Source organism: Podarcis tiliguerta (assembly GCF_965153285.1).
Source record: "Podarcis tiliguerta genome assembly, chromosome: 8".
NCBI classification, from domain to species: domain Eukaryota; kingdom Metazoa; phylum Chordata; class Lepidosauria; order Squamata; family Lacertidae; genus Podarcis; species Podarcis tiliguerta.
This window is the reverse complement of record NC_139541.1, coordinates 10,618,801-10,644,429: the sequence shown is the minus strand read 5'-3', so window position 1 is coordinate 10,644,429 and position 25,629 is coordinate 10,618,801. Positions and strand designations below refer to the sequence as shown.

The window sequence follows — 25,629 nt, the reverse complement described above, 5'->3', positions numbered from 1 at the left end:
CAGTTGCCCGTTGCTTCGCCAGGCATGCATCCTGGGTCATAAAAGATAGTGGGCAGTTTCTTTGAGGCAGCCTTCCTTGGTTTTGTTAATCTTAGGGCCTGGAAATAGTTTCACAGAAAGGTGATAAGGATACCTATCTCCTTGCCATCCTTCCGTCCTCTCCTGTTTACTCCTGCTTATGATCTCCGGAGTTTCCTAAAAGCATGCCTCTAGTCCTCTTTTATTTACTCTCAGATTGTGTATGTATGCTCAGAGTAGTCTTTGTAGTTAAAAGAATTTCTTCTGATCTAACTTTGTCCTCACGTGGGGGTTTTGAAATGCTCCGAGGAAATCTGTTTTGTTCTTACGAACACTGTGTAAAAAGTTATTTTGTGAATAAAACGACCTGGGCCAGAGGGTGGACAGAAAATTATTATACGCACTCCTCCCAGAGTCTTGATGGTTCAAGCCTCTGTGTGTTATTAATCAGAGTCTAATCCTTCCTTTGCTTTGGGAACGCCACAGCCTAATGGCCAGCATGACGGATTAGGGCCTGGGAGACCAGGGTTCGAATCCCCACTTGACCACAAAGCTCATTGGGTGCCCTAGGGGAACAGTCACTGCCTCTTAAGTCTATCTTACCCCACAGGGTTGTCGTGTGGATCAAATGAGAATCATGCACACCAACACCACCTTGAGCTCCTTGGAGCGGGGATAGAAACGCGATAAAATATTGGCTGGGACTGTAGCACTAAGCTCTGAAAGGATTCTAGCATTTGACTGTTGTACTGAGCTGCAATTTTGCAATTCGGTTCTGATCCACTTTGGAGTCTGCCTCTACGCAGTTCCATCCTTATTTCAGACATTGTGATATATCGATATAGGTCTGTATAGTTAAAGCTATGGTTTTCCCAGTAGTGATGTATGGAAGTGAGAGCTGGACCATAAAGAAGGCTGATCACCAAAGAATTGATGCTTTTGAATTATCGTGCTGGAGGAGACTCTTGAGAGTCCCATGGACTGCAAGAAGATCAAACCTCTCCATTCTGAAGGAAATCAGCCCTGAGTGCTCACGGGAAGGACAGATCCTGAAGCTGAGGCTCCAGTACTTTGGCCACCTCATGAGAAGAGAAGACTCCCTGGAAAAGACCCTGATGTTGGGAAAGATGGAGGGCACAAGGAGAAGGGGACGACAGAGGACGAGATGGTTGGACAGTGTTCTCGAAGCTACCAGCATGAGTTTGACCAAACTGCGGGAGGCAGCGGAAGACAGGAGTACCTGGCATGCTCTGGTCCATGGGGTCAAACAAAGAGTCGGACACGACTAAACAACAACAACATAGGGCACCCCCATCGGTGGTTTAGCCTTCCATGGACTCCCTGCAGGCAGGCAGGAGTCAAGATACAGCCTGGCTTCACCCCAATGCCTAAGCCAAACCACTCACTTATGTAATCTGTAATCAATAAAATTGTGGGCTATTTGAACCCACAAACCAAATATTCTGTGTCAGGGTGATTTATTGTTCTCCTGGGAACTTTGTGGTTCATGTGCCTCAGGACGCAAATTACATTCAAAGTCCACTTTTGGGGAGGGGGCTTAACTCTTCCCACTCCATCTTGCTCTCCACCCCCACCCCGAACTCACTGCAGCCAATCTCGTCTGAGCGATCTGCGCAATCCGTCTCGTCATCGCACTGGTAGCTGGCCGGGATGCAGGTGCGTGTGGACACGCAGACGAACTGGTCTGGAGCGCAGGTGTCCCCAGGGCCCTTGGTAGCTGCAGAGAGGACAAGAGCATTAGCGAAGCAGCCTGGGGTGAAGAAACGGGCTCACCAGCTTGATATTGCTTTAGTGTGGCAGCACCTACACTGCAGAACTCCCCACCTCTTGACCGTCAGGCAGGTGCCTTCACTGTACACCTTGGTTCTCAAACGCCTTGGTCCTCAAACAACTTGGAACCCAAACACTGCAAACCCGGAAGTAAGTGTTCCAGTTTGCAAACTTTCTTCGGAAGCCAAACGTGCTCCGTTTTGAGTGCCACACTTCCAATTTGAGTGTTACGTGGCGGTCTGTCTGTTTTTGCTATTTATTTTGTGGTTTTGTGGCTCTTTCTTTTTTTCTTTTCTTTTTTTTTTGACTGTGTGGAACCCAGTTCAGCTACTGATTGATTTATTGTGTGACTGCAGTACATTGTTTATTGCTTTCATTTTATGGATCAATGGTTTCGTTAGATAGTAAAATTCATGTTAAATGGCTGTTTCTGGGGTTGTTTTTACAAGTCTGGAACGGATTAATCTGTTTTGCATTACTTTCTATGGGGAAGCGTGCCTTGGTTTTGCTTTGGTTTTGGAAAGGACTTTCGGAACAGATTAAGTTTGAGAACCAAGGTTCCACGGTACACTTATCGGCACCTACTGAAACAGTTTCCCAATGGAGCAGAAAAGACTATTTATGTACGTGACCATGGCTGCTCGGATGTTATTGGCCCAGGGATGCAAAGAATATAAAGTCCCGAACAGAGAAGAATGGCAGATCAACTTGATGGATTATGCCAAAACAGCAAAAATGACCAGAAGAATCAGAAACCAGGAAGGCCAAAAATTTAATAAGTATTGGGGATAATTTATAACTTATCTTAAAGACCACTGTAAACGGTTACAATTGTTAGAAGGATTTTAATGGCCCCTGTGGTTTAAAGTTTTGATGCCATGTTGATGACTGCATACAAAGCTTCATGTATATGCCTGGCAACTATTTTAAGAATTTTCAGTAAAGTCAGTAATACATAAGCAAATAAACAAATAAATGGTTCTTTCCAATGCTAGCCCAAATGGCCACCTGCCAGTGATTCTTGCATTGCAGCGGGTTGAGCTAAATGACCACTAGGCGTCCCTACCAACCCTACAATTCTATGATTCTATGAATACCGGGGATATACCCGTTGAAGTTACCAGAAGCACCTAACTTCACCCCATTAATTCCAATGGGCCCCCTCTGCTGCTAGTCCTACTCAGAGTAGACCCACTTATGTTCATTGGGCATGACTAACTTAAAAGGTAAAGGGTAAAGGGACCCCTGACCATTAGGTCCAGTCGTGACCGACTCTGGGGTTGCGGCGCTCATCTTGCTTTATTGTCCGAGGGAGCCGGCGTACAGCTTCCGGGTCATGTGGCCAGCATGACTAAGCCACTTCTGGCGAACCAGAGCAGTGTACAGAAACGCCATTTACCTTTCCGCCGGAGTAGTACCTATTTATCTACTTGCACTTTGATGTGCTCTCGAACTGCTAGGTTGGCAGGAGCAGGGACCGAGCAACGGGAGCTCACCCCGTCGCGGGGATTCGAACCGCCGACCATCTGATCGGCAAGTCCTAGGCTCTGTGGTTTAACCCACAGCGCCACCCACGTCCCTTTAGGCCCCATTTATTCCAAGGGGCCTGCTCCAGGGGGAACTTAGCTGGATTCAATTCAAAGGGCCTCAGCTTTGGTGAGCCACCCAGAGTTTTTGTGTTAAGCCCTGGGACACGGAAACCTGGATGCAAATCGACAAACCCCTGGCACTCCCAAAAAGCTTACGGCAATTCAGCTCGTCCGAGCCGTCTGTGCAGTCGTTGTCCCCGTCGCATCGCCAGAGCTTGAGGGCGCAGTGCCCGTTCCGGCACTTGAACTCGTTGGGCTCACAGGGGCTGGGTGTGCCTGTTCGGGAGACAGACAGAGAATTCAGAAGCTGGTACCCGGCCGCCACCCACAAACCCTCCCCATCTGTCAAGCGTTCTTTGAGCTGCAGAGGGATGGGCAATATGACCTCCCAGGGGTCACCTCTAACTCTAAAGATCTACGACTCGATGTTAAAATAAGTTGAGATTTCTTACCAGATTCCCAAATACAGTGGTGTCTCGCAAGACGAAATTAATTCGTTCTGCAAGTCTCTTCGTCTAGCGGTTTTTTCGTCTTGCGAAGCAACCCTATTAGCGGCTTAGCGCTATTAACGGTTTAGTGGCTATTAGTGGCTATTAGCGGCTTAGCGGCTTAGCTGCTAAAAGGCTATTAGCGGTTTAGCGGCTTGGAAAAAGGGGGTGGGGAGCGAAAAAAATCTCAAGACTCGCAAGACATTTTCGTCTTGCGAAACAATCCCATAGGGAAATTCGTCCTGCGAAGCGCATTGAAAAACGGAAAACCCTTTCGTCTAGCGGGTTTTCCGTCTTGCGAGGCATTCGTCTTGCGGGGCACCACTGTATCTAACTTTTTTTTACATGTTTTCAAACCAGACATGTTTTCTAACATATTTTTCAACTTATTTTTCAACTAATGTCATAATAAACAGCAAAGGAGATAGGGGACCAGCTTGTCTTGTTCCTTTTTCTATTAGGCATTTGTCTGAAAGAATATTATTTATTAAAATATTTGTGGATTGATCAGTATAGATCGCTTTAATTCCAGCCAGGAAAGAATTCCCTATTTCCATTTTCTCTAATACCTTAATCAAAAATGACAAAGAAATAACATCAAAGGCTTTCTCCACATCTAAAAATATTAATATGGCCTGTTTTTCATTTCTCACTTCCAAATAGTTACCGTATTTTTTGCTCTATAAGACTCACTTTTTCCCTCCTAAAAAGTAAGGGGAAATGTGTGTGCATCTTATGGAGCGAATGCAGGCTGCGCAGCTATCCCAGAAGCCAGAACAGCAAGAGGGATTGCTGCTTTCACTGCGCAGTGATCCCTCTTGCTGTTCTGGCTTCTGAGATTAAGAATATTTTTTTCTTGTTTTCCTCCTCCAAAAACCAGGTGCATCTTGTGGTCAGGTGCGTCTTATAGAGGGAAAAACACGGTAATTACACTTCTTCCATTGTCCTTCATTTGTAGGCCTGGTAAGAACCTGGCTTGGTCTCTGTGGACTGACTCAGTTAGCGTCTTTTTAAATCTGTTAGCTAAAATTGTAGCAAATAGTTTATAATCACAATTTTAGGACTCGATGATCAATCAAGGCCCTACTTTGCCCCACAAAACAGAAGCTGATGCTAGATTCCTCTGTGGCCCTGGTAAGCTGTAGCTCAGTGGCAGAACATCTGCTTGGCATGCAGAAGGCCCCAGGTTCAATCCCTAGCAGCATCTCCAGGTGGGGAATACCCCCTGCCTGATGGGCCACTGCTGCCAGTCCGTGTAAAAAGGTAAAGGGACTCCTGATCATTAGGTCCAGTCATCTCACTTTACTGGCCAAAGGAGCCGGCGTACAGCTTCCGGGTCATGTGGCCAGCATGACTAAGCCGCTTCTGGCGAACCAGAGCAGTGCACGGAAACACCGTTTACCTTCCCGCCGGAGCGGTACCTATTTATCTACTTGCATTTTGACGTGCTTTCGAACTGCTAGGTTGGCAGGAGCAGGGACCGAGCAACGGGAGCTCACCCCGTCGCGGGGATTCGAACCGCCGACCATCTGATCGGCAAGTCCTAGGCTCTATGGTTTAACCCACAGCGCCACCCACGTCCCGCCAGTCCGTGTAGCCAGAGCGAAATGGTCTGACTCTGTACAAGACTGCTCCCTATATCAATCAACGCATTTTTCAGCACCACAAAGACTATAAAATTTGCTTTCAAGCCCCATGGTGGGACATCTGCCTTGCATGCAGAAGGCCCCAGCTTCCATTCTCCAGGTGGGGCTGGGAACGCCCCCCTGCCCGAAACTCTGGAAAGCTGCTGCCAGTCAGAGCAGCCAACACAGAGCTAGGTGGATCCGCGGTCCGGCTCCTCAAGCGACTCGCCGACAGGGGCTCACCGCATCTGCTCTCGTCGCTTCCGTCGCTGCAATCCCTCTCTCCGTCGCAGAGGTAGTCCCGGGGGATGCACTGCTTGTTGGAGCAGACGGCCTCGTCCTTCCGGCAAGGCCGGGGGAAGGGGGCCAGGGAGGGCTTGGCGGGGAAGGCCCCAGGCGGAGCGGTGACTGGGGCTCGGCGGGTGGTCACTGAGACCGTGGTAGCGGGCACCCGAGTGGTACCGGGCCGGGCGGAGGTGACAGGCGGCCGATGGGTGGTAATGCCTGCAGAGAGGGAAGAAAGGAGGAAGTCAGTGTTCTGGTCTCGAACTCAGAACTTGCCTCTCCCGGACGACGCAAGGGAGACTAGGATGAATCGCTTGATCCTCGCTGTGGCTTGGTTGGGAGGGGGATGCAGGAAAGTCAAAAGGATAAGGAGAATTCAAATACTCCTCATCTTTATTTTATATAGTCAAACCTCAGTTGTCGAACGTAATCCATTCCAGAAGACCCTTCGACTTCCAAAACATTCGACAACCGAAAACTGAAAGCGGAAGCCTCAACACAATAGGGAAACTCAAAACGGAGGCCGCGTAGCACATTCAGCTTCTGAAAACCGTTCAAAAATCGGAACATTTACTTCCGGGTTTGGGGCATTTGGGAGCCAAAACATACGATAATGGAGGCATTTGGGAACTGAGGTTTGACTCTCTCTCTGTGTGTGTGTATATAATTTTTTTATTAAATTTTCTGTTTTACAATTTAAAATACTCATTTAAACATCAGAAACCAGGAAGATAGAAACTTTAATAAGGAATGGAAAACATTTACAATTTACCTAAATAACACTGTAAAACAACTAAAAACTTTGGCAGGATCTGAGCAACGCTTGTAATGTTTTAAAAATTAAGGTCAAAAAGGGATTACTTTAAGAAAAATGGAGTAAATATATGTAATGCAGTAGAAAAAGTTTGATAATGGAAACCATAAGGGGTGAAATACAGTGGTGCCCCGCATGACGAATGCCTCGCAAGACGGAAAACCCGCTAGATGAAAGGGTTTTCCGTTTTGGAGGTGCGTCGCAGAACGAATATCCTATGGGCTTGCTTCGCAAGACGAAAATGTCTTGCGAGTTCCTGCGATTTTTTTTCGCTCCCCACCCCCTTTTTCTAAGGCACTAAGCTGCTAATAGCCTTTTAGCAGCTAATCCGCTAATCCCTTAAGCCTTTAATAGCCGCTAATAGCCGCTAAACCGCTAATAGCGCTAATCCGCTAATAGGGTTGCTTCGCAAGACGAAAAAACCGCTAGACGAAGAGACTCGCGGAACGGATTCTTTTCGTCTTGCGAGGCACCACTGTAAAGGATTCAGGGAATCCTAAATGTTGATGATTGTGATTAATGTTTGAATACAAATGTACAGTGTGAAATTGATTAAAAAGTATTAAGAATAAAAGAAGAAGTGGTAAAAGCTTTTCTTTTTCCCAAATAGGGCAGGGGGCAGCAACAGCTTCTGCCTAGGCCGCCCCCTGCCTCTCCTTGCTCACCGCAGCCATCCTCGTCCGAGGCGTCATCACAGTCGGCATGGCCATCGCAGCGATCCTCCAGGAGAACACACTCGCCGCTGTCGCAGCTGAACTCATCAATGCCACACTCGGGACCTATAGAGGTGGAAGGGATACTAAGAGTCATCTAGTCCAACCCCCAGCAATGCAGGCATCGCGGATTCGTGGGGGTGAAAGGGATGCCGGCCGTGAATTCTCTGTGCCCCCACCCACTGCCAACTGTGATAGAAAAGTTTGTTTTGCTGCGCATTTTGGGTCCCAGAGTGTTTTCTTTTTCTTTTTTCCTGCCAGCAAACAGTTAACGAATGGCAGCCTCTGATTGGCCGGGGTTCCAGGAGGGAGAGTTGGAAAGGAGAGGATTTTGAGCAGGGGTCAGCAAACTTTTTCAGCAGGGGGCCGGTCCGCTGTCCCTCAGACCTTGCAGGGGGCCGGACTATGTTTGGGAGGAGGGGAAATGAACGAAGTCCTATGCCCCACAAATAACCCAGAGGTGCATTTTAAATAAAAGGGCACATTCGACTCATGTAAAAACACCAGGCAGGCCCCACAAATAACCCAGGGATGCATTTTAAATGAAAGCACACATTCGACTCATGTAAAAATAGCAGGCAGGCCCCACAAATAACCCAGAGGTGCATTTTAAATAAAAGGGTACATTCGACTCATGTAAAAACACCAGGCAGGCCCCACAAATAACCCAGAGATGCATTTTAAATGAAAGCACACATTCGACTCATGTAAAAACACCAGGCAGGCCCCACAAATAACCCAGGGATGCATTTTAAATGAAAGCACACATTCGACTCATGTAAAAATACCAGGCAGGCCCCACAAATAACCCAGAGGTGCATTTTAAATACCGTATTTTTTGCTCTATAAGACTCACTTTTTCCCTTCTAAAAAGTAAGGGGGAATGTGTGTGCGTCTTATGGAGCGAATGCAGGCTGCGCAGCTATCCCAGAAGCCAGAACAGCAAGAGGGATTGCTGCTTTCACTGTGCAGCGATCCCTTTTGCTGTTCTGGCTTCTGAGATTCAGAATATTTTTTTTCCTGATTTCCTCATCCAAAAGCTAGGTGCGTCTTGTGGTCTGGTGCGTCTTATAGAGCAAAAAATACGGTAAAAGGACACATTCGACTCATGTAAAAACACACTGATTCCCGGACCGTCCGTGGGCCGGATTTAGAAGGCGATTGGGCTGGATCCGGCCCCCGGGCCTTAGTTTGCCTACCCATGATTTTGAAAGACAGTTTGTAAGTTGGGCTTGAGGTAGGGAGCTAGGGAGTGAGAGGAGAGAGAGTTGGTTCTGGGTAGAAGCATCCACTCTGAGGAATATATCACAAGCTAGAGAAAGGAGTCTCTGCGCTTAGTGTGAAGGACAGTGCATGGTGTCCTGTAAGAGCAATAAGCCAGAATTAACTGGGAGGCTGAGGCTGAGCCAGGAGAAGCAGACGCTGTGAGGATACAGTCTACTTAGGTCTCATTCCAGTCAGGAGGGGAGAGATTCTTCTACAAAAAGAGAAGACTCCCAAACCAGTTAAGAGGGGTGTGGAGACCCCTTGGGTCTGTTACTTGGAGTACCTCAAGAGTAGGGTTGTCAAAGGGGTGTGTAACTGACAGAAAACACCACCTTCTTTAAGAACCAAAGTATTAAGCGGCAACAGCTGTGCAACAGCTGAGAAAGAACTGAAGTGAAATAGCATTATAATCCGAAGTCTCCTATGTTTTACCCACTTTGTGTCATAAACTTATTTTGTTAAATAAAATCACTTGTTTGATCAAATCCTGCCTGAGACTCCAAATTACAGTGGTACCTCGGATTAACTACTTAATTCGTTCCGGAGGTCCGTTCTTAACCTGAAACTGTTCTTAACCTGAAGCACCACTTTAGCTAATGGGGCCTCCCCTGCTGCCGTGTGACTTCTGTTCTCATCCTGAATCAAAGTTCTTAACCCAAGGTACTATTTCTTGGTTAGCGGAGTCTGTAACCTGAAGCATATGTAACCTGAGGTACCACTGTATTAAGTTTTCCCTCACACAAGGCCCCCACAAGATAATCTGGGATAGTTTGTAGGAATTTGTGGAATTGGTGTTCTGTGTGGTGGGTGCGGTATATTTAGGTGAGGGCAGGCGCAACAGCACCAGGGGGGGGGGAGTGTTATTGCGCCATCGCACCATCACCCCCAGCCCACAGCCATGCTCACCGCAGTCCAGCTCGTCCGACATGTCCCGGCAGTCCGATCGGCTGTCGCAGAGAAACTCTTTGGAGATGCACTCGCCGCTCCGGCACCTGAACTCATCGGCCGTGCAAGCGCGAATCACGGGCGTCACTGGAAGCAGATAGGGGGCATCAGGGCCACTCTTGCGGAGAGAGGTTTAAATTGCACTAGTCTGTTGTCACCCACCCCGTCCCACAGGTCTCTTGCAGCTATGGGCGCAATCTTCCCCTCTCTCACTCACTTTAAGGGCTGACAATGGTGACAAGAGTGACTCTTTTTCTATTATTATTATTTATTGAGTTTATATACCGCCCTATACCCGGAGGTTTGAGGGCGGTTCACAGAAAAAAAATCACAACATATATAATCAGAATGAAAACAACCACCTAATAACACACACACACCTCCCAGAAAAGAGCCACATTTTAAAAGGGTATAGGATGTCAAATAGATCAACCAAGGGCCTGGTTAAAAAGGAACATTTTTGCCTAAAGGTGTGTAATGAAGGCGCAAGGCGAACTTCCCTGGGGAGAGCATTCCACAGACGGGGAGCCACTGCAGAGAAGGCCCCGTTCTCATGTTGCCACCCTCTGGCCCTCTTGAGGAGGAGGCACACAAAGGAGGGCCTCAGAAGATGATCTCAGGGTCTGGGTAGGTTCATATGGAAAGAGGCGGTTCTTGGGGTATTGCGGCCCTGAGCCGTTTAAGGCTTTATAGGTGGAAACCAGCACTTTGAGTTGGGCTCAGAAACTAATCGGTAGCCAGTGAAGTCGAACCAGGATCGGTGTAATGTGCTCAAACCGTGTTGCTCCGGTGAGCAACCTGACCGCTGAATTCTGCAATAGCTGAATTCCACCCCCTCATCCCATCCTATCCCTCCTGGCTGCCTCCTTTATCCCCACAGCAGTTGAGTGGGGGTTCGCGCCGATGAATTTGAACCTTCCCATGATCTCTGAGGATACCCTAAATAACCTAACAGAGTCTAGCTTGGCTTTAGAATTAACTGCGTTGCCCCCTGTAATTCCTGAATTGTAGCGGGTTGGACTGGATGACCCTGCGGGGTCCCTTGCAATTCTGTGATTCTATTAGCTGTGACTCCTCCATTGCAGGGGGCTAGACTACTATTCCTGGGAAAGGCTTCACCCAGCCTTGGTGGGGAGGGGCAATTCATCATGCTGGGAATGAACCCCAGCACCCCCCAGGCAAGCAAACCTGCCCTATTCAAAGCTGTGTTCCACCCCCACCCACCCAGAAAGCAGAACCCCACCTTTAGCACACACCAAAACCCACAGCACACAGTTAGGGGGCTACTAGCACAAGCCAAGCAAACCAAGAGCCAGCCACACAAACTCCCCGACATCCAAGCATCCTTCCTGCTTTTTTGATAGTTACCGTAATTTTTGCTCTATAAGACTCACTTTTTCCCTCCTAAAAAGTAAGGGGAAATGTGTCTGCGTCTTATGGAGCGAATGCAGGCTGCGCAGGTATCCCAGAAGGCAGAATAGCAAGAGGGATTGCTGCTTTTGCTGCGCAGCGATCCCTCTTGTTGTTCTGGCTTCTGAGATTCAGAATACAGTGGTACCTCAGGATAATTACTTAATTCGTTCCGGAGGTCTGTACTTAACCTGAAACTGTTCTTAACCTGAAGCACCACTTTAGCTAATGGGGCCTCCTGCTGCCGCCGCGCCGCTGGAGCACAATTTCTGTTCTCATCCTGAAGCAAAGTTCTTAACCTGAAGCACTATTTCTGGGTTAGCGGAGTCTGTAACCTGAAGCGTATGTAACCTGAGGTACCACTGTATTTTTTTCTTGGTTTCCTCATCCAACGCATGGTCTGGTGCGTCTTATAGGGCAAAAAATATGGTACTTCACAGATCGGCATCAATACAAACAGACTCTCCATCATCCCAGCACAGGAGGTCAAGGAAGGAGGCAGTGGAGCACTCTGAAGTTCCCCCCAGACTTCTCTGCGGTGGGGCTCAGCATGCAGAAGGCTCCAGACTCAGTCCCCAACAGAGCCATTGCTGCCAGTCACAGAGTAGAAAAATACAGAGCTGAGCTGTGGCCCTTTCCCAACCACGCCACGCTGCTGCAAACCAGACACTGCACACTGCCCGGCGGCACAGGCATCAGGAAGCAACATGCCAGTCCCTGCCCTTGCGTGCCACAGCCCAGCTGGAGGGAGAGGCATGTGTTCCTTTGGGCATGATTCACAGATCCCGAGAGAGGGACCAGGGATGTCCATCACTCACACTGGCAGAGAAACACACGGCACCACACAAGCAGGCGAGCGCAAAGGGACCTGGAGGCCACCCCACCCCTCGAAAAGGGCTGTGCAACAGGCAAGTGAGGAAGACAGCTCTGCCGGTCCATGCACAGCTCAGAGATGTTTTTCTCCCACTAGAGATCCAGGGTTGCCCATTGCAACTTTACTGGCAGCGTGTTCAGGAGACGCAATAGGGAGTTCGTTTAGCTGAACCTAAGCATATAGTTAAAACTATGGTTTTCCCATAGTGATGTATGGAAGTGAGAGTTGGACCATAAAGAAGGCTGATCGCTGAAGAATTGATGCTTTTGAATTATGGTGCTGGAGGAGACTCTTGAGAGTCCCATGGACTGCAAGAAGATCAAACCTCTCCATTCTGAAGGAAATCAGCCCTGAGTGCTCACTGGAAGGACAGATCGTGAAGCTGAGGCTCCAAGACTTTGGCCACCTCATGAGAAGAGAAGACTCCCTGGAAAAGACCCTGATGTTGGGAAAGATGGAGGGCACAAGGAGAAGGGGAGGACAGAGGACGAGATGGTTGGACAGTGTTCTCGAAGCTACCAGCTTGAGTTTGACCAAACTGCGGGAGGCAGTGGAAGACAGGAGTGCCTGGCGTGCTCTGGTCCAGGGGGTCACGAAGAGTCGGACATGACTAAACAACAACAAGCGTATAAGACGAGCGTGCTGAATGAGGTTCTGCCCATCAAGTCCTGCATCCTGTCCCCAAAGCGGCCAAACAGATGCCAGATGAGAGAGACTTTGTGCTGGCCACCAGGCAATGGCTTTTGCCACCTGCCTCAACCCGACTCCTCCAGTCCTGGGAGCATATCGCAGACCATGACTTTAGGAACAGCAGAAGCAGCTGGGGGGAAAAGGAGTTCAGGTATATATTTCTGAAAAATAATTTTGTGTGTCTTTGTTTCTCGATTTGTATTGTGCTATTTTATGCCCTGTGACTTGCTGTTATTTTTTGTTGATTATAGTTTAGAAATTATCTATTGCAATTGCTAAGAACGATTTTCTGCTTCATTATGCTGATATTTAATTTTACAGTGTGCTATTACAGTGGTACCTCAGTTCTCGAATGTAATCCGTTCTGGAAAACCATTCCGAGTTCCGAAAAGTTCGAAAACCAAGGCGCAAACAGAGCTATCTGTAAATTCAATTGAGAAAATGGAACAACATGCAGAGGAAGAATTTACTTGCGGGTTTTCGGCGCTCAGGTTCCGAAACGGGTCAACGTTCGAGAACCGAGGTACCGCTGTATATTCTAATGGATTGTTGAATATCACTTTATTTGATGCAAATCGTTTATTTTTAAAGTTCTGTTTTTATCATGACATGTTTTTGGTATTGGAGCAGGTTGTCAGAAGGTGTGCAATCTTTGCTGATTCCCCAAGCCTGCAAACCACCTTGCAAATGGCGTGCAAATTAAAAGTGGGATGAAATGAGATTATGGGAAACCGCAAAACAGGACTTGAGAGTGCAGTAGCAGCTCCTCCCTCCAGCAGTTTCGAGCGACCGGCACTCAGAAGCACCACTAGCACAGCCGTGGTGGAAATGTGTCGCTACGCACAAGATGTTGGTCATAACATAATGTTAGCTGACTGGGAACGGTTATGGACCACTGGTATGAAATTTACGGCATGTAATGCCTTAAGAGAGAATATTATGAAAATGATATATAGATGGTACATGACACCAGTCAAGCTAGCAAAAATCTATCATTTGCCCGATAATAAATGCTGGAAATGTAAAGAAACTGAAGGCACATTCTTCCACCTTTGGTGGACGTGCCCAAGGATTAAGACCTTCTGGGAACTGATCTATAATGAAATGAAAAAGGTGTTTAAATACACCTTCCCGAAGAAACCAGAGGCCTTTCTCCTGGGCATGGTCGGCCAACAGGTGCGAAAGAAGGATAGAACCTTTTTTATGTACGCCACAACAGCAGCAAGAATACTCATCGCACAGCATTGGAAGACACAAGAGCTACCCACGCTGGAAGAATGGCAGATGAAAGTGATGGACTATATGGAATTGGCCGAAATGACTGGCAGAATCAGAGACCAGGGAGAAGAGACGGTGGAAGAAGACTGGAAGAAATTCAAAGATTATCTACAGAAATATTATAAGATTAATGAATGTTAAAATGACATCAGATTGAACCTAAAGGTCATTAGCAAAAAAGTTGTAAAATTAAAAGATTTAATATTCTAAGATATTAAGGAGACTAAGTTATACCAAGATATCAAAATTAAGACAAGGATTAATTAAGATAGAGGGTAGGGATTTGCTGATTAAATACATGATTTGGAATACAGTGAAGGGAGGTTTGGGGAAGTCGGGAAATAAGTAAATGAAAGAAATACTACGAAGATGAAATTGTTTTTATTATTCTTTTTTCTTTTTGATGTTTTTTGCTTTTTGTTGTTGTTTTTGTGTTTTTGTAACTTGTTTCTTTGGTTTTGTTTTGTCTTACTTTTTTGCGTAAAAACCTAATAAAATATTTTTTTTTTAAAAAAAGGAAATGTGTCACTACGGAGGCGGCCTCTCCTGATATATAGCTGAGCAAGAGAAGCGTGTGCTCTCTCTCTCTCCTGTGGAGAGCACAGGGTTGCTCCGAAACCTCCCTCTTACAATCTGCAAAGATCACTCTGGCCAGACCTCACAGATGGTGAAACATGAGCCCTGCAGCTGCAAGAACAATCTCGGATGTTTTCTTCCATACGGGATTCCAAGGAGGTGCTGCAGAGAGGAGCTAAAGGGGTGGGGGTGACAGTTCCTAGGGGGGGTGATCATTAGGGATGGGTAAATTCGTCCATCTCAACCCAGTTTCTCTTCTTTCCTATCTTAAAGTCAGTTTCAGGATTTGAACTGGTTTTAGATCTACTGCTTTTTTGTATTTTGACTGTTGCTACGACAGCTGCTTTTGTTTCTGATCTGTTTTATATTTGTTTTATGGTTCTCTTTAATTGAAGATGTATTTATTTTTTAAAAAATCAGTTTCTCCGCATTTCCACAGCAATTTGCAATTTTGGCTAGCAGCAAGGGAGAAACAACACTCATGAAAACCGATCAGCACTTTAGTGCAAACTTCTCTCGGCAAACTCATTTTTGAATAGTGTTTCTGGCACCGTTCTGCAAGGGATTTTCTCTAGTATAATGCATCTGGGGCAAGTTATTTTGCTCTTATTTTACGCTCCTGCCCCCAGCGCAATATATGCTTTTTTGCACACATCGCTTGTTTGGAAAACGGTGTCCCGAAATTTGCACAAGTGCCAGCTTGCAAGGATGGCTATGTTTCAGTTTGTGTTTCACGAAGTGTGAATTTGAAGAGATCTCCCTTCCAAAGCGTATAGTAAAAGCTATGGTTTTCCCAGTAGTGATGTATGGAAGTGAGAGCTGGACCATAAAGAAGGCTGATCGCCGAAGAATTGACGCTTTTGAATTATGGTGCTGGAGGAGACTCTTGAGAGTCCCATGGACTGCAAGAAGATCAAACGCATCCATTCTGAAGGAAATCAGCCCTGAGTGCTCACTGGAATGACAGATCGTGAAGCTGAGGCTCCAATACTTTGGCCACCTCATGAGAAGAGAAGACTCACTGGAAAAGACCCTGATGTTGGGAAAGATGGAGGGCACAAGGAGAAGGGGACGACAGAGGACGAGATGGTTGGACAGTGTTCTCGAAGCTACAAACATGAATCTGACCAAACTGCGGGTGGCAGTGGAAGACAGGAGTGCCTGGCGTGCTCTGGTCCAGGGGGTCACGAAGAGTCGGACACGACTGAACGACTAAACAACAACAACCCTTCCAAAGTGACCTGAATGCGAATTTCTCCCCCAACCACACAGACCAGTGCACTTCAAATAGAGGTCCCCATTTGTTCTTGGACAGCCATCAGCCCTGACAATCGCCTACACTGGCTGAGGGTGCTGGGAATTGTAGTCCAACAACACCTGGGGGCTCCGGGTTGACCCACCTTCCCTCGAACCAAGAGGGGAGGTGCCTGGCGAGAAAGGGGCTTCCCGACCCTATTCTGCCCCCAAGACAGAAGCCTCCAGGTCCCATTGCACCCCTCTGACGCCACACTCACCTGGGGGCTCCATTGTAATGGGGGGAGGCGGGGTTTGGGCTGAAAGCAAACGGACAGTTAATGATGAATGGGATGGGGGGGGCGCCCATTTCCACAATAAACTCCACCCCATCCTAACCCACATATAGGTTCCAGTCTGGTTCACCTGCTCCCAAGCGGCGGAACTGGAATCCCCACGTGGAGGTGACGTAGGAGGCGATGGAGCCGCTCTCGATGACAGAGAAAAGCACCTGGCGGATCTGGTCCTCGTCCACATTCCTTTCGGAGCCCACGTCCAGCTCCACGAAGATGTAGCCATCAATCTCTCTGGGGGGGGGAAAGGAGGTGTGTGGGCACGATTCATAGACCCATCATGTGCTGAAGGGGGTAAAACCTGAGTCTGGAGACAGGGTCCAATTCCCACCTCCCCCCTAACTCTTCCTTTCCAAGGATTGTGCTGTTCAGATCCTAAAACAGTGTTTCCCAAACCTGGATCTCGAGCTACTTTTGGGACTGATTTAGGGATGATGGGAGTTGTAGTCCAAAACCAGCTGGAGACCCAAGTTTGGGAACCACTGTCCTAAAATATCTCTCTCTTTTTCGTATAGTTTTTCATTAAATTTTCTGTTTTACAATTTAGAATACTCATTTAAGCATCCTTAAAATACTAATGACTTCCCTTCTTCTCTTTCCATGGTTCATTTTGCACATCATAAATCCCTGCATATTTTACAAAAACTAAACCATTATTACATCCATCAAAACTTACTTTACACTGAATTAATCTTAATGCTGCCAACGTTTTCAGCTGTACAGAATTATTGCCCATATTTTCAATACATGTTTTCCAATCTTATCTAAACGTATGTTCTTCTTGTTCTCTTATTCTATATGTTAAGTCTGCAAGTTGCGCACATTTCATCAGTTTAAGTTGCCATTCTTCTTTGGTTGGGACCTCGCTCGTTTTCCATTTTTGGGCTAACGAAACATGGGCTGCAGTAGTGGCATACATAAATAACCTTTTTGACACCTGGGAATTTCACTCTGAATGTATCCCCAAGAAAACAGACTCTGTTTTGCTTTTTTTGGAAAAGTACATTTTTCCAATTCATTATAGATCATTTCCCAATACTCTTTTACCCTTTTACAAGTCCACCACATGTGAAAGAACATTCCCTCAACCTCTTTGCATCTCCTAAAATATCTCAACTTGCAGCTGTTGATTAAAAGAAACAAACAGGAGAGGGGAAACAAGTTTCTAGATCTCATCATCAGTTAATAACATTGGGGCAAGGTTTTCTCTAAAGCAGGGCTGGGAAAGTGGTGAAACTTCAGATGCTGGAAAAACTTTGCCTCCCACCAGCCCCGGCCAGCCTGCCTAGTGGTCAGGGCTGATGGCGGGAGGCTGAGTCCCTGTCCCTGCATTAAAAGAAGGATGATTGGAGGTAGCCAGAGGCACTGAATGCAAGTTATGGTCTACTTCAGTGATGGGAAACCTGTAGCCTTCAAATGTTGTCCGCTTGGACTACTGCAATGCGCTCTACGTGGGGCTACCTTTGAAGGTGACCCAGAAACTACAACTAATCCAGAATGCAGCAGCTAGACTGGTGACTGGGAGTGGCTGCCAAGACCACATAACACCAGTCTTGAAAGACCTACATTGGCTCCCGGTATGTTTCCAAGCACAATTCAAAGTGTTGGTGCTGACCTTTAAAGCCCTAAACGGCCTCGGCCCAGTATACCTGAAGGAGCGTCTCCACCCCCATTGTTCTGCCCAGACGCTGAGGTCCAGCACCGAGGGCCTTCTGGCGGTTCCCTCACTGAGAGAAGCAAAGCTCCAGGGAACCAGGCAGAGGGCCTTCTCGGTGGTGGCACCCGCCCTGTAGAACGCGCTCCCATCAGATGTCAAAGAGACAAACAACTACCTGACATTTAGAAGAAATCTGAAGGCAGCCCTGTTCAGGGAAGTTTTTAATGTGTGACATTTTAATGTATTTTTAATCTTTGTTGGAAGCTGCCCAGAGTGGCTGGAGAAGCCCAGCCAGATGGGTGGGGTACAAATAATAAATTGTTGTTGTTGTTGTTGTTGTTGTTGTTACTTCAGCAATCACTAGCCAGTATGATCAAGGGTCAGGAAGGATGTGAGTTCGAATCCAACATAATCTGGAGCCCAGCAATGTCTAGAGGGCCACACAATCCCTTTCCCTCTTCTAAAACAAAGCAAGGTTGTGATGGAGGCAGCTGACAGTCTAGTTCCGGGATGGTAGCCTTTTGGGTGTTGCTAGACTCCAGCTCCAGCCAGCCCTGGCCACTAGCGTTGCCCATTGTAGAGATGGGAGTTGTAGTTCTGCACCAGCCCAGGTGTCCCCCTTTTTCTAAGGCCATTCTTGGCGGGCTTCTTGGTCTTTCTCCTACACTCTGCTTGCTCCCACAATCTCACACCACCCGGTTAAGAGTTTCTGCCTGCAATGTAAGCTCCTTAAAAGAAAACAGCAAAAGCGGGGGTTAAATCCTGCCTCCGTGGCACCCTGGACATGGAAACCAGCCCCTGGACTCACTTGATGAAGACCACGCTAACCACCTGCTCTCCGGGGATCTTGTAGTATTCAGACTCCAGCTGCGGAGAGAAAATTGCATCAGCCTCATAGAATTGCAGAGTTGGAAGGGGCCCAAATCGTCACTTAGTCCAATCCCCTGAAATGCAGGAATCACTGCCAGGGTAGAACCATTCTGCAACATTCAAGGTGTTTGCTGCTCTGACCTTTTGGGGGATAAGGAAGAGGGCCGATTCTGCTGCGTCTGGTACTGAGAGGGGCCCCCAGTCCCGCTAGCTCATCGCAAGACTGTTGTGGCTAATTTTAAAATCTACTCCTTTACTTATCTGCAATATTTCTAAGCCACCTTTAAAACACACACAAAATACAAAGCAAATTAAATTACAATTGTGTTAAACCAGGCTTCCTCAACCTCGGCCCTCCAGATGTTTTAAGCAAGCCTTTCTCAACCTGTGGATCCCCAGGTGTTGTTGAACTACAACTCCCATCACCCCTAGCTAGCAAGGCCAGAGCTCAGGGATGATGGGAGTTGTAGTCCAACAACATCTGGGGACCCACAGGTTGAGAACCACTGTTTTAAGCCTACAACTCCCATGATCCCTAGCTAGAAGGACCAGTGATTAGGGATGATGGGAATTGTAGTCTCAAAACATCTGGAGGGACTGGGTTGAGGAAGCCTGTGTTAAACGATGCATTGAAAGCTATGCAAAGCTGCCTGCTTGTCCCCAAACACACATTTTCACTGCCTGCAACAGGAGATCTGGGGAGATCAGAGGCGTGTGCGTTTCATCACCATGGAGCCACTGCAGAAAAGGCCCCGCTCCTGATACATTATCATCTTAACTCCAGGGAGGGTGTAACATGGAACAGGGATACCCTAGCAGAGGTTAAAACTCTGAGTTCAAGGGAATTTTATGGGAGTAGGTGCTTATTTTGATCCAAACACACAGGGGTATAAAAATCAGAGGAGGGTAAGACTGTCCAAAGGGTCATGATCTCTGTCCCCTTGGGACGGCTCCTTTGTGGAAATGGGACAGAATTAGGCCTTACCGTGTCCACCACCGCTTTGGAGACATCCTGGAACTCCTCTGAGTTGACATCATCCAGGCGTGAGCTGTAGTCGATGGACTTTGTGAAATTCACCAGGGCCCGGAAGTAGACTAGAGGGGAGAGATGATGGAAAGGAGATATTTAGGAGATTGTTGGTCCCGTTAGTGACTTAATACAGAAGATAGCCTTCTCTTGCCTAAACACTCATGACGACAGATACTAATGAGAATTCTTGTGTGTGTCGAAAGTTTCCTATCTGCAAGGTAGCATCGGAGACAGTGAAGCCCAATGATGGAGGTAGAGAGGGGCAGTGAAGGCAAATGATGGCCTAGTTCACAAAGATTCCCTCAAGGCAAATCTTTAAAAATGTAGTATAAACGCCGACAACTGGGAAACACCGGCCTGCGAGCGCTCCAATTGGAGAACAGTGTTTACCAAAGGTGTCATGGGCTTTGAAGATGCTCGAACTCAGGACCATAGCTGTCAACTTTCAGATTTGAAAATAAGGGATCATCAGCCTTGAAAATAAGAGATCAGCAGCCTCACCTGTCCCGGGGACAGTCTATGGAATATCTAACAATCCGGAATAGCAGCGGGAAACAGTGCTGGAATAAGGAAATTTCCCGCAAAAAAAGGGAAGGTTGACAGCTATGCTCAGGACGCAAGGGAGAAATGTGAGGGGAAGGCACACTTGGAAAACCTTCACGTTGATCAACTCCAGCCTGGAAACCTCTGTCCCCACTATGGAAGGATGTGTGGATCCAGAATTGGCCTCCACAGTCACTTACAGACTCACTGCTAAAACCGTGTTTAGGGAAGACAATCTTACTTGGCTACGAGGGATTGCCGAAGAAGAAGGAGGAGGAGAAGGAGAAAAAGGAGGAGGAGGAGGAGGAGGAGGAGGAGGAGGAGGAGGAGGAGGAGAAGAAGAAGAAGAAGAAGAAGAAGAAGAAGAAGAAGAAGAAGAAGAAGAAGAAGAAGAAGAAGTAGTAGTTCACAGAGGGGAAACCTCTGGCCTTCAAGCACTGTCGGGACACCAGCTCCCATTAGCCAACATGGCCAACAGTAAGAGACAATTGGAGTCCAAGAACATCTGGAAGGCCACATGTTCCCTGCTCAGGATCAGAGGAAGGCAGTGGGGTAATGGAGGCAAGCAAGGTGCAACGAAGGCAAGTGAGGGCCTAGTTGCCGGAACCGCGGAAAGAACACGTCGCCGACTTCCTGCAAAATGGAAACTGCCGGAGATGCGAGTGCGAAGGATTTCAAAGCCCTAACTGTAGCGCAAGGGAACTCTTGCCAGAGAATGTGTGTGTGTGTGTGTGTGTGTGTGTGTGTGTGTCAAATGAAAGGCACCAAATATGCCACCCCACCCCGGCGATAGCTTTCATGAGACATGCCTCCCTGCTCCCACACAGGCATGCAAGGCCTCAGCAGACCCCTCCTTCCAAGATGGGGAGATGAGGTGGAAGTCTGTGAAGGGGAGGGAAAGAGAGACAAAAAGGCCCTGGATATCAGCCTCACCACCCCCAGATTTCACACAGGCTGCCTGCCAGGAGCACTGGCCAGCGGCAGCTCCCAGGCGCAGCTGCGAGGCGAGCCAAGCGACGGAAGGGTGTGCGACAGCAACGTTTTCGGGGCTCCAGGTGCCTCTGCAGCGAGAGCTGTGTCTGCATCAAAGCGCTTTCCCTGCAGGGAAACGGAACGGGGGCGAGAGGCAGCTCTGCCTGGCTGCTACCTTTCATCCGAGGCAGTTAACTGGGGCCCTTAACTGCACTTTTTGAATGGGGAGGTAGGACACGGCCCGGCTGGTCTTGTTGTCTGGCTGCACAGCAGCCCTGAGGCAGGACACAGTTATACGGAAAAAAAGAGCAAAGAGCAGGGAATAGTAGATTCACAGATTTAGAAGAGGGACCCAAGGGTCATCTAGTCCAACCCGCTGCAAGGCAGGAATCACTGCCAGGGTAGAAACAGGCCTCCTGGCTTCCAGCCTCTGCAGAATTCAAGGTGTTTGACTTCTCGGAGGAAGAAGAAAGAGGGCCGATTCTGCTGCATCTGGAACTGAGATGGGCCCCCAGACCCGCTAACGCAAGGCTGTTTGGCTGATTTTAAAATGTACTCATTTACTTATCTGCAATATTTCCAAGCCACCTTTAAAACACACACACACAGAGCAAATTAAATTACAATTGTGTTAAACGGTGCATTGAAAGCTAGGCAAAGTTGTCTGCTTGTCCCCAAACACACATTTTCCCTGCCTGCAGCAGGAGATCCGGGGAGATCAGAGGCCTGTTTCTTAGCAGAGTGTGTTTCATCGCCATGGAGCCACTGCAGAAAAGGCCCCGCTCTTGAGACATGATAATCTTAACTCCAGTTAACTGGGGCCCTTAACTGCACTTTTTCAATGGGGGGATAGGACACTGCTCGGCTGGTCTTGTGTCTGGCTGCACAGCAGCCCTGGGGTAGGACAAAGAGCAGGGAATTGTAGAATCAAGAGGACACCAAGGGTGATCTAGTCCAAACCCCTGCAATGCAGGAATCACTACTAAAGAATTCATGACAGGGGGCCATCTAGGAAGAGGCAGGTGATGTGACTAAGGCTAGGCAGTGAGTCACAACAGGAACCCTAAGACCACTAATAATAATAATAATAATAATAATAATAATAATAATAATATATTTATACCTCGTCCATCTGGCTGGGTTTCCTAGCCGCTGTATTATTTTCAACAGATCCACTCTGAGCAGGACTGTTTATTTATTGATTATATTTCTGTCCCACTGTCCCCTGTTTTTTTCTTACAACAGCCTTGTGAGGTAGGTTAGGCTGAGAGAGAAGTGATGCTGGCCCAACATTACCCAGGGAGCTTCATGGCTGAGTTGGGGCATTTGAACCCTGGTCTCTCCAAGGTCTTATGCCATGCTGCCTTTCTGCTTCACGATGAGAACAGAAATCGTGTGGCAGCGGCACAGCGGCAGCAGCAGGCCCCATTAGCTAAAATGGTACCTCAGGTTAAGAACAGTTTCAGGTTAAGAACGGACCTCCAGAACGAATTAAGTTCGTATCCCGAGGTACCACTGTATTGTCTTTTTTTTTTTTTCTCCCCCCCCCCCGAATTTATTCGGCTTATTTGTGGGTGCGGCTTATATCCGGGCCAATACGGTATTACTTCCCTTGGTCTGGACACTAGACTTCTGTGGATGCAGCCCAGAATTGCATTAGGCCTCCTTCTCCAACTCCCAGGACAGCAACCCAAGGCAGGGATGCCAGGGTGCCTGTATCCCACTCCAATGCAGCCCGGGCAAACAGGGGTACCCGTTGTCTAGCCCGCACAAAGGCCCTATTCAAATGCCCCATGTGCCACTGTGCCCCCATGACCTGGCAAGAGCTGCCCGCTCCTCCCTGCCTTGCAGAGTCACCCCCAAAGAATGTGCCATGCCCATGGATTCAAACAGCCCTTTCTAATGCCCTAACAGTATTTTTTTTCCTAAGGGAGATGAATGTTTGGGTGAAGGAAATGGTAAGGAGTGGTTTTCTCACCCCCCCCCCCAAAAAAACCCTTGCCTTACTCTCTTCCTTGCCACAGCCACATGCAAATCTTTCATGCCAGGCTCTGCAACTTTTTTTTGGGGGGTGACCCAAATTGTTGCCTCTGGGGTTAGCATCACCCTTAGGATCAATTCAGCCCGTTGAAGCTCAGGGCTTTTGGGGCTGTGGCCCCGATCTGGTGGAACGCTCTGTCACAAGAGACTAGGGCCCTGCGGGACTTGACATCTTTCCGCAGGTCCTGCAAGACAGAGCTGTTCCACCAGGCCTTTGGCCAGGGCACAGTCTGACCCCCTCCTTCGGTAATCCTCACAGAATTCTAGCCCAACAGTTGCCATTAATTCGATTTTGAATTGATTTTAGAATGAATTGATTTTAGAATGCTGTGTTACTTTTATTGTTGTTAGCTGCTCTGAGCCCGGCTTCGGCTGGGGAGGGTCGGGTATAAATAAAATTTATTATTATTTTTATAGTGGTACCTCTGGTTAAATACTTAATTTGTTCCGAGGTCTGTTCTTAACCTGAAACTGTTCTTAATCGGAAGCACCACTTTAGCTAATGGGGCCTCCCGCTGCCGCCGCGCCGCCAGAGCACAATTTCTGTTCTCATCCTGAAGCAAAGTTCTTAACCCAAGGTACTATTTCCGGGTTAGTGGAGTCTGTAACCTGAAGCATATGTAACCCGAGGTACCACTGTATTATTATTATTATTATTATTATTATTATTATTATTATTATGTGCTGGAAACTCAGCTCTGGAAGGTGGGAGCAAAACAGCAGAGAAAGGTGCTTCCTCTGAGCGCATGCAGAGTGCAATTCCCTCTCTGCTGGGGCACAGCCATTGTCAGGGAGTAGGCAGGCAGCTTTCATCTCCTTTGGCTTCATGGCATTCATATCCAGCTATTCTCCCCCTTCCACATTTAATCCTCACAACAGGTCTGTGAGGTATGTCAGGCTGAGAGGCAGGGACGCTGACCCCCAAGTTCACACCCAGTGAACCTCCTGGCTGAGTGGAGGGATTTGAACCCAAGTCCGAAGCTAGAACCACTATGCAACACTGGCTCTCAGAGACAAAAAGCATTTTGGGGGTTGTGGCCCCCTCTGAACAGAGCAAGGAATGAGGCAGCGGCCTGGGAAAAGCCTGCTGCCCCAGGAGCAATGTCAAGGCTGAATCTCCTGCCACTGCCCCACTCGTTTGGGACAAGGCCTGGGAGATGGCCTGGGGCACATCTGGGGAGCCAGATGTGGGCTTGCGAGGAGAAGCCATCTTGGCCCCAACTCCGGGAAAGGCATTACAAAAGGAGTTACAAACAGACCCATAGAAGGTGGGTTGGGGTGGCAGGCCCCTTCTAAACAAAGGAAGGATTTTAAGGGGAAAGGCTCCACATTCAGAAGCAGTAATACTTCAGAATTCCTGTTTCTGGGAATCACGGGGATTCCAGCTTCTTTCGCACCCGGGCCCTGCTTGCGGGCTTCCCACAACAGGCATCTGGTTGGCCGCTGTGACAGCATGACTCTGTGGACTAGATGGGGCACACTGGCCTGATCCACCAGGCCCTTCGCCGCTCCTTAGCTTCACTGGCAGTAGCGACCAACCGATGGAGCCTCCAGATGCAGGCACAGTCTACCTCCAAATCCTTGTGACTCACAAGCGAGGAGGGTGCTGCTGCCCGTTGGAGTATCTGTTTGGCCATGGTGCGAACCGGACGCTTAGGCCAGATGAGTTTTTTTGGCCTGATCCGGCCACCAGGCTCTTAAAGAGAGGGAAGAGGCCTGGCAAAGGAGGCGGGGGGGTGGCGGAGCAGAGCACCAGAGAAACCCAGGCAAATATCCAGGCAGATTTATCCGCCTGCACCCTGTAGAGGCCTGGCCAGCCTTGGCAACTGTCACCCCACCCCCCCGGGCGCTGCAGTTGCTCCAGTCGTGTAAAAATCAGCCCCAAGTCTTTGATTCCTTTTAAGGAGCCCTGCGCTCAGTGCCTCGCCTCTCTCGCTCCCTGGGGCGGGTGAGCTGGAAAATCGCTTTGAGTCACAAAAGGAGAACAATAAAAGAGAGAGAGAGAGAGGTCTGCGGGCTTCTTCCTGTTGGCTGAGTCAGTTTGGCTGGCCAAACCTCCCCTTCCCTCATTGCAAAAGTCCAGGGGTAGAGAGATTGCCCATGGGATCATCACAAGGCACTCCTTATACGCCCACCCAAAAATTCCTGGGCACCCAACTGGTTCTTGGCTAGAATCACAGGAAGCTGTCTTCTTCAGCCGAGTCAGACCATCGGTCCACCTAGCTCAATAACGTTGACTCTGACTGGCAGCAGCTCTGAAGGGAGATTTCCAGCAGTACCTGGTGATGCCGCCCTGAGCTGAACCTGCAAAGTGGGCGCTCTAACCACTGAGCAACATTGCCCTTGCTCCACGACACCCCCCTCCCTGCCAGACAATTTCCAGCAGCCAGCTAATTATTCCATTGCCCCCACCACCAAAAAAACAGCTTTCTTCTGACCATAACAATGGCTTGGAGGGGGGCACAGAGGGGCACCCCAACTCAGCCCCCTCCTGGCAGCATAGCCTCTGGCTTTCTTCACATGCAGGCTGCAATGACCCATGTTGGGTGGTGTTATAAGAATTCTAACG

General features: G+C 48.2%; 1 protein-coding gene and 1 long non-coding RNA gene across 6 annotated transcripts in view; both read right to left on the bottom strand.

The window, feature by feature from the left end:
• Nucleotides 1-25,629, bottom strand: part of HSPG2 (heparan sulfate proteoglycan 2) — a 223,502-nt gene that overhangs the window by 137,249 nt on the left and 60,624 nt on the right. For 3 of the 5 annotated variants that reach the window (XM_083453544.1, XM_083453542.1, XM_083453543.1), the window contains 8 exons: nt 19,461-19,570; nt 18,414-18,472; nt 16,022-16,182; nt 9,496-9,621; nt 7,276-7,389; nt 5,755-6,015; nt 3,555-3,674; nt 1,625-1,756 (listed from right to left, as the gene is read on the bottom strand). In XM_083453544.1, the coding sequence (XP_083309670.1) occupies nt 1,625-1,756; nt 3,555-3,674; nt 5,755-6,015; nt 7,276-7,389; nt 9,496-9,621; nt 16,022-16,182; nt 18,414-18,472; nt 19,461-19,570 (1,083 nt within the window). Of the gene's footprint in view, nt 1-1,624; nt 1,757-3,554; nt 3,675-5,754; nt 6,016-7,275; nt 7,390-9,495; nt 9,622-15,876; nt 15,916-16,021; nt 16,183-18,413; nt 18,473-19,460; nt 19,571-25,629 lie in introns of all 5 variants that reach the window. The other 2 variants (XM_083453540.1, XM_083453541.1) reach the window with 1 other exon arrangement.
• LOC310683998 lies at nt 14,777-15,864 on the bottom strand. The gene is made up of 2 exons (XR_014514638.1): nt 15,587-15,864; nt 14,777-15,118 (listed from the first exon to the last, which is right to left on the bottom strand). It is a non-coding gene; the product is annotated as an uncharacterized lncRNA (long non-coding RNA).